The sequence below is a fragment of the Cyprinus carpio genome, chromosome A21 (assembly GCF_018340385.1).
Source record: "Cyprinus carpio isolate SPL01 chromosome A21, ASM1834038v1, whole genome shotgun sequence".
NCBI lineage: Eukaryota > Metazoa > Chordata > Actinopteri > Cypriniformes > Cyprinidae > Cyprinus > Cyprinus carpio.
Genome location: NC_056592.1, coordinates 3,458,571 through 3,467,623, shown reverse-complemented (window position 1 = coordinate 3,467,623; position 9,053 = coordinate 3,458,571). Strand labels below are relative to the sequence as shown.

General features: G+C 37.5%; 1 protein-coding gene across 1 annotated transcript; it reads right to left on the bottom strand.

Annotated features, from left to right (window-relative positions):
• Nucleotides 1-5,815: 5,815 nt before the first annotated feature.
• On the bottom strand, nucleotides 5,816-8,636 carry LOC109048910 (beta-1,3-galactosyltransferase 9-like). The gene is made up of 2 exons (XM_042778592.1): nucleotides 8,418-8,636; nucleotides 5,816-7,135 (listed from the first exon to the last, which is right to left on the bottom strand). The coding sequence occupies exons 1-2, from the start codon at nucleotides 8,421-8,423 to the stop codon at nucleotides 6,029-6,031; spliced, it is 1,113 nt and encodes a 370-aa protein (XP_042634526.1). The 5' UTR covers nucleotides 8,424-8,636; the 3' UTR covers nucleotides 5,816-6,028.
• Nucleotides 8,637-9,053: the final 417 nt, after the last annotated feature.

Below are 9,053 nucleotides of genomic sequence, written 5' to 3'. Positions count from 1 at the left end.
CACACTTACACACTACTTATAATATATACACAATGGCGGATAAGACACTGTCAAATCTTGCTGCTGGAGTGTGTGTGTGCGTGTCCACTGTATTTCTGATCTGCAATACTGCTTTAGTCTTACACACTGGAGCTACTCCGGCTTGCATTTGTGTGCTTGGTCACCATTTTGGTGCGTGTGTATCGTATGTGTGCTAATATTTTCATGGGTTAGCGGTGCACGATGGTGCATGTAGAGAAGCCAAAAAAAACATGCAACAACAACGAAAAATACGAAAACACAAAAGCATCTCATTTCCGAGACAGCAGGAGGAGGGCTGTTGACTTACAAAAAAAAGTAGGCAGAGAATGTTGTGATTGGTGGATTTGTGTAGATAGGCGCAGTAGTAGTTGCATGCATCTGTGCTTGGGTTGTTGTTTCAAGGTACACCTGAAAGTGTGCGTGCGCGCGCGAATGCATGGATGTGTATTAGCTCCTTTAAGCTGTGAAGATCTGTAACATTATCAGACTCATGTAGCGAGTGTGTGTGTAAGTATGTATGTGTGTGTGCGCGAGAGAGAGAGACCCTGCCATGACCTTTGACCCTAAATGCCTACTAAAAAAAGCACATGTGAGCATAGCTGAAGTGCCCGGCCTCACTCTGGTGCTGCGCTGCCATGGTTACTGTATTTATTATTGGTATTTAAAACATGCAGTGTTTGGAGGGGGGCGGGGCTTGTGCGTGTCCAACCGTGTTCTTGTGTGACGGGTCTCCCCTCGTGGTTGCTATGCTGGTTGCTATGCTGGTTGCTATGCTGGTTGCTATGCTGTATTGCTAGAACTACAATGTAGAATGTCGTGTGATAGAGGACCATCCGCCAACAGCACACAAGTGGGTTGAGATGGATGAACGCAACGCAGGAATTATTTGTATTTGGCCCGAAACATACGCAGGTAGTTTTCTGTTTTAGCTGAAATGTCGAGAATCTTGCTGAGCAAGTTAAAGTGAGCTAATATGTTGACATGTTTAAAGCTAGCTACACAAACAATAGCACATCTGGTTTAACGGTGCAGACGTTTGAACACTGTCGCCCCCTTGAGCACTGAAGTATGCAGAAATGCACATTATGTAATGCGTATGTTTCTGGCATTTAGCTGTTTTTAAGTTTAATTTTAACAACTTGCAACAAGGATATTCTTTTAATATAGATAGTTTTTTCCCCCCGAAATGTCTGTTTTAATTTAGCTTGAAATGTAAACTTGGCAGTTTCTCTCACTGTCACTATAAGTAGTTAACTATGGAAGCTTGTTTCCACTATGGGATACAAAAATTTGAAATGGTAATTGCGACTTTTTATCTCATAATTTAGACTTTTTTCACACAACTCTGAGGAAGAAATTCAGATTTGCGAGGTATAAACTCAGAATTGTGAGAAACCCGCAGTTGTGGGAAATAAAGTCTAAACTGTGAGATAAAAAGGTGCAATTACTGGTTTTATTATTTATTCCTTGCAGAGGCAAACAAAAAACAAGGTAAACAGAGATGTAAATTCAGACAAAAAAGTCAGAATTGTGATATATAAACTTGGAATTATGAGGGGGAAAAACACATGATTTTGCCTGCATTCTCCACCAACTTTTGTGAATGAGCTTATCGAAATGCATTCTGGAATTGCCTTCTCTTTAAAGCATAAATGTAAATTTTTGGCTCACTTTTGCTTAATTTGACATAAATGCCTTCTCTTTAAAGCATAAATGTAAATTTTTGGCTCACTTTTGCTTAATTTGACATAAAACTCCATTTTAAAAACATTTATATATATATATGGCTATATTAGTTTCAGCCATTGAGCTGCATTTTTTTCCTGTGTGTTGGCTCCTCCCCCCAGTGTCCTGTGTGCTGATTGGCGGATGATGGCTCGTGTTGATCGTTTACACAGGGTTATGTCCATTGAAATGCCTTAAGTATTTAACAATCATAATTTATTACTAACTGTAGATATCGTGGGTACGTATTTAATTTTGTATAGTTTAATTTTTTTGCAATGGAATCATATTTTATTTATTTAGAAATAACACAAAATGATTAAAACTCTTACCTCATGTTTGAGTTGGTTTGCGGGAATGCTTCGCATGCGGTTGGTCGTGTTCGTGTGTGTTTCTCCCTTTGGTGCTGTGACCTTACTGACATTCCGCTTGCTGATTGGTCAGACACGGCAGCGGAGTGAGAGTATTATGGGTTTTGATTCGCTGTCCTGTTTGCACTCTTAGTTTTCCAAGGCCACCCTCTCACTGGCATCGTTCTTACCACTCTGGTGACCTTTGCAACACAATCTTTCTCTCTTTCTCTTCTCTTCTTTCTGTAAGTCTTTCTTACATTGTTAATGTTTACACGATCTTTCCCTCTTTTGTCTCATGTCTGTCTGTAGCCTGTCTCTCTGTGTTTCAGACTTTTATTCTTGTTAATGTTTACATCCTCTACTCGCTTTCTTTCTCCTTTCTCATGTCTTAAATTATTAATGTTTACATTCTCTCACTTTCTAAGGGTGTGTTCGAAATCTAGTGAGCTGCCCTACACCTCTAAGGCAGCATACAAACAGAAAAGAAACCTTTTAAGTGACAAATTTAACACCATGTGCACAAGAGATCTGACTCAGAATTTAAGATACACTTGAAAAAAAGAACAGGTGTAGAAATGATTTTCACTCAGAAAATTCTAGAGAAAGAAACGTATATTGAATTTAACATGAAATATTTAAGAAAAACTTAAAATATTGTTTTGTTGTAAAGCATACTTAAATTTGATGTAAAGCATCAATCTGCATTTTTTGCAACTTAAATCTTTTTTTTTTGCAGTGTAGTGTTTCATATTAGCATATTGCTAAGCTAGCCAATTGCTATGCTTAAAAATTAGTAGCATGCACATATATTGGTTAAAATAGTCCATTGGTAATTGCATGTAACTGTTTTATTAATATATTTTTTGGTACTGAATGGATTATAGTTATGTTGCCCGCATTCTCCACGACCAGTTTTGTAGCGGAGCTTGTCGCAATGCATTCTGGGATTAACTTCTCTATTAAACGTACATGTAATCTTAGTCACTGCATAGGAAGCGTGCACATGGTGCTGTCTAGTCTAAATAGGAGGCTCACTAGATTTTGGAACTAGCCCATTTTTTTTTTTTTTTTCAATCTCTCATTCCTTGTGCCTATTTCTGTTTTATTCTCAATCTTCATCTCTGTTATTGTCAGTCAGTGCTTTTAGGCTGTCTCCAGGGCATGTGAATCCTCTTTTGTCCGAGTATATTTTGCCAGTCTCTCTCTCTCTCTTTCTCTCTCTTTCTCCCTGTCTCATGGCAGGGTCAGGACTAACGGAGTATGATAAAGCACAACAGATTTAAAATGCATGTTTTTCTCAGGTTTGAATATATACATGACTAAATATACAGCTACATAGAGAAAATAAAGACTAGTGCAGATGTTCTACTAATGATATTAGAGGATTGATTTTTTTGCTGCTGCTTGCATTTGAAATACAAACAAAACAAAACAAACAAAAAAAAAACATTAATAATAATGTTGTCCTAAAAGTGCCAGTGACAGGGGTGCCGCCTGCTGTGGGTGTTTTTTCACTAGCGGATTTTCTAGCAGAATATAGACTATTTATCATTCATATTAAAGCAATAGCGCCTCCTGCTGGTGTGACTGCTAGTACGTAACTGGTCGAGTAAAAAAAGTCTGTGTAAAATGTTAGAATTCTCTTTTGGTGGAATTTTTGTACCTTATTTATTACTACTACTAATGATGAATTTAAAAGTGGCATTGCTAAAATGTTTTTGCTTTCATTTTGCTTTCATTTTGTTTAATTTCAAAGCTTGTACATTATCCTTTTTGTATGTGCTCATTTTGTAATAAAATTGTTGAAATGCTTAAATGTCTGTTGTCTTGCATTGTGTCTTGCATTTTCACATTTTGCTTTCAATTATCTTTCTATATCAAACATTTTATCAATTAGAAAATCCAGCTGAATCATGGCAGCATCTGGTTTTACATGGTTTCTAGTTGGTCCACGTTAATTTAGATGGTGTGCACAAAACTTAGACACTTTGTACAAGCTAATTTATAATATACACATTGTTTTATTTATTAGAATTGTAAATCACTCAATATGTTGATTAAGCAGTAAATTCATCTTAACACTAGAGAGCCAAACAGACTCTTTTAAATGCCTAATGAGACAATATATGCATAATTCAAATATAAGCAACATTTTAATGTACATTAAATTATAATATCATCTTTGGAATTTCTTTGTGAATATATTCAGTAAAAGAGACAAGAGAGTGAATCTATCACCTGTAATATGCTCATTTATTTTTAATGATTTATGAAACATTACATTCTCAACCAACAAAGGAATAAATAATTCACTCTCACTTTTTTCTAACACTGTTGTACGTATGACACCGATGAATCATCAATAGAGTCAAGTTGAAACTGAGTTTGTAACCCAAATTGTAATGTGATGTAAGTTCAAAAGTTTGGGACACTAAGATTTTTTAAATGTTTTTGAAAAATTCCTTTATGCTCTCCAAGGCTACATTTATTTCATTAAAAATACAGTAAAACACTTAAATTATGAGATAATATTACAATTTAAAATAACTGTTTCCTATTTGAATACATGTAAAAATTTAGTTTATTCCTGTAATGCAAAGCTGTATTTTCAGCATCAGTCTTCAGTGTCACATGATCCTTCAGAAATCATTCTAATATGCTGATTTGCTGCTGAGTAAAGTTCAAAAGAACAGCATTAATTTGAAATAGAATTCATTAGTAACATTATAAATGTCTGTACTGTTACTTTTAATCAATTTATTACATAATTGCTAAAAAAAAAAACTTACCACTTAAAGGGGTGGTTGATTGCGATTTCACTTTTTTTAACGTTCATTAGTGTGTAATGTTGCTGTTTGAACATAAACAATATCTGCAAAGTTACGAAGCTGAAAAATTTACAATACAAACGGAGATATCGTCTTTTAAAATTCTGGCAGTTTAATGCCAACAAAAATGGCTGGTAAGGTACACAAAGAAGTTACTTCCTGGGTTTGTGACTTAACAAATGGAAATAAACCCCGCCCTCGGGAAAAGGGGGTGAGGCCATGCTGTGCTGCTTTAGAGAAGAGGAAGAGAAAACTAGAGGTGCACGTAAAAATATATTCATATATGAATCGCGATTCTGTCTTCTAAAGATTCTAATGGATTCACAAGTTTCAAAATCAGTCTCTATCAACTCTCTCTCTCTCTCTCTCATTCAGCTCAGCTCCAACAAGGAACTGTTCCAATTATACACTAATGTTCACATAGCTATGAGAAGCGCTAAACATGGACGTGTGTGGAGTTGCCATATTGTATTAAAGCTTTAATCAGGATAAAATCTTTTTATATTAAAAGCTAACATAAGCAATAGCATTTACAAATAACAGTGTATCTAAAAGTGTGAGATAACAACAAACAAAAAACATAGGCCTACCATTAAAAGCCGTGCTTCCACAGGTTCTGCACGTTCCTCTTCAGTAATATCATCTGCTTCTCAATTGTGCTCAAACTGATAAGTGATATTAATGACACCGTTGTTTACAATAAAACCGGAGCACATGCCGCTGAGGTGAGGGGTGGGATGTTTAGACGTGCGCTAGAGGCAGTTTAGCCAATCACAACTCACTGGACTAGCTAACCAATCAGAGCCCATCACCTGTTTCTGAGGGAGGGGCTTCATAAAAGCAGGAAATGATCAGCGCATTTCTCAGAGAAGGGACAGAGTGGTGTGGAATAAAGGTAAATTATGTAAAAAAATATATTTAAAAAAACAAACAAAGCATTAACACGTTAGACTGCACCCCATAAACACAATCAAGCCTAGAAAAAAAAACAGTGAACCACACCTTTAAATTTGAGGCCTTTTAGAGTAACAGAAACACTTTATGCACTAAACAATAGAACAGTTGAATTTGAATTTATACACATAACTATCCCCAACTGTTCTAGCCCTGTGATTTGTTGTTATTCAGAAAAGAAAGCTCATCCAGGTAGGTCATTGTTTTGCACACTACCAAACTGTAATATGTCTCCATCATGCCACAGCTCCTCCCCTTCTCCACCCCTAAATCCCCCCAGGCCACGCCCATCATCCCCGCCCCCATTCTGGCAGAGCTGAATAGGAAGTTGTAGCAGCAAGGGTTATAACGAATGTGTCGGTCACCAGAAAACCGAGCACTGTGAGTGGGCACCACACCTGCCCGTCTTGCACACAGGCCAACCAGAACATCGGAGGGGAGGGGCAACGAAACATCCTCAGCGGCGACATAAACTTTCCTTACAACATCTTGAGATAGAAGAAAGGCAGGGCCAGAGCAGTAGTCTGGGAGGTACTTATCAGGGTACAGTTGATAGGGCAGATAATGCGGTTTGTCAGGGTCCCGCTCAGGTGGGGCTCGATGGATGACCCTGCCTAGGTAAAGTTCATCAGGGTGCGTTTTCAGTCCTAGCAGGTATGATGTAAGCGCAGGAAGGTTTAAATACACAGAATCCTCAGAAAGAGCGATAAATCTGGCTTGTGGACAAAAAAGTAGGATCCATCGAAATGCCATTTTAACTTGTTCCCAGTGTCCTCTCTGCCAGTCGCCCCTGGAAACACCTCCCTCGAACTGCACGATGTCACCATAGCGTGCAGACTCCTCCCTCATCATCTCAAGCTCCACCCCTAAAGGGGAGGGACTAAGGAAAAACAAAGTCCGCACGGCAACGTGGCGCACCGTCGTCTGATTGGCCCAGGAGTTTCGCACCGCCTCCCTCTGGCTCGACTTTCCAGGGGAACTCAGGACCAGCGTGAGGATGAGGAGGTCCTGATGATGAAGGCAGGGTTCAGTGTTAATGGGGTAGAGCTGTGAAGTGTTGAGCCTGGTCTCAGTCAGGTCCAGTTTGCGTGCACGCTCCCGGACCTCCAGGACAAAGCGGTCGGTGTAGGCGGCGGGAGACGACTGCAGGAGAAACTCTTCCACTATGTCACCACCAAACAGCAACGCGTGAAACAAGATGACGTTACACAACAGGAAGCACCACTGATGAGTCTGCAGCCGGAACACACAGATCTGAGAGAGAGAGAGAGAGAGAGAGAGAGAGAGAGAGAGAGAGAGAGAGAGAGAGAGAGAGAGAGAGAGAGAGAGAGAGAGAGAGAGAGAGGAAGAGAGAGAGAGAGAGAGAGAGAGAGAGGAACAAATGAGACCAAATTAGGGCAACAACTACACTAAAAAAAAAAATATGGTGTAGGATTTACTTTGATACTTTTTGTTTCTACTCAGAAGTTGCTAGTAAATATCATAAATAATTACAAAGATGTTGCAAGTAGAACATAAATTAAACATGACATTTTGAAGTAGGAACACTGAAATAGTATTTTTACTAAAATTGTGGATTTTTTATATTTTCTGAAAACTATGTGATTGGTGTTTGCGCAAACAAAACTTAGGTCTCAGTGTTTTTTATTGTTGTTACTTGGTTGCTAGGATGTTTTGGGTGGTTGCTAGGGTGTTTCTAGGATGGTCTTGGTGGTTGCTAGGGTGTTGCTAGGATGTCTGGGTGGTTGCTAGGTGGTTTTGTTTAGTTAAATACTTAGGCTTGAGTTTCAGTTCAATTTTTCAGTAAATTAATTTTTATTTATATATACTTTATATTATTTTATTTTGGTTTTTAGTTTGAATATTTTAGGGCTATCAGTGTTGATGTGTAAAGATACTGATATTTTTTAAGATATTTAAAATATGAATAACAACATAAAATTTCTCAGGACTACTTTTTATGTTTACTATGTCAGGTACTATACTTTTACAATATACTCAGGGTATATGTATCAAAAACTACAATTAATTTAATATTCATAAATTTATAGATTCATTTTTATTTGGTTTTAGAGTCATAACATTTTTAGTTTACCAATCACATTTTTTTAATTTAACCAAAAAGTTAGATTTTCTTTTAACTAATAATGTATGAACATCCCTGATATAATCATTTGCTATTTTATTATTATTTTCAGATCAAATACACGTACTGTTAAATCTCTAATCCCTAAAAAGACCACTTGCGTGACCATGCAGCGTGGAAATCGTTTGTGTTGTTTTTGTGCTGTCTAGCCAGTGAACCAGCTTGGGCAAGTAAATTCTAGTTAATCAGCATGATTTCTGGTGTTGCAGACAAATAAAGTCTTGCTGGTTGAGCTAGTTAAGCAATTAACCACCTGTCCATTTTGAGGTTCAGTATCCTAAACACAAAAAATGCTGGATAGAGACCAGAATATTCTAGAACAGTGCAAATAGGCCATAAGTGCCAATGGAGAGGAATAATGATAAAAACTGAGGACAAATATTTACTTACCTTCATGATGTCCCTTTAAGCTGTCTTTTTTTCTTTCTTTCTTCACTTCTAAATCCGTTTGAATTCCTATTCAGTTTTCTGGTCCATGAACTAGTGTGCGTGCTGCTCACCTGGACGTTGTTTCCGCAGTAAGCTGACACTGGGCAGGTAATGTAACCTAACACAGCTCTGTCCCCACTGGGCAAAGATGTCCAGCTTCACCTACAGTAATAATGGATGATGTTAGGATACATTACTCAAGAGCAACTCACACACTTATGTGCTTATATTTCCCTCAGCCTATATCATAACAACATGTTATGCTCTGATCTATTACAATGACTGAAAGTAATGAGTTGTAGAAATATCAGATGTACAAAATAAATTGCATTTTATATGCTTTTGGGACTACATAGTAGGCTTGTATGTATTATGGATTTTCTGAAAACAAAGTGTGCTTCCCTTCAGGAGGTAACATTTTACAGCAAGTTTTCATTATTAACATTAACTACATTAGTTAACATGAACTAACAAAAACAATCCTTCAACAGCATTTATTGCATTTGTTGCTGCTGTAAAGCAATCTGCCCTTTTCACAGAACTTCGTACCCGCTCACCAAACTTGTATATATTACTTCCAGAACAGACGTATGGTAA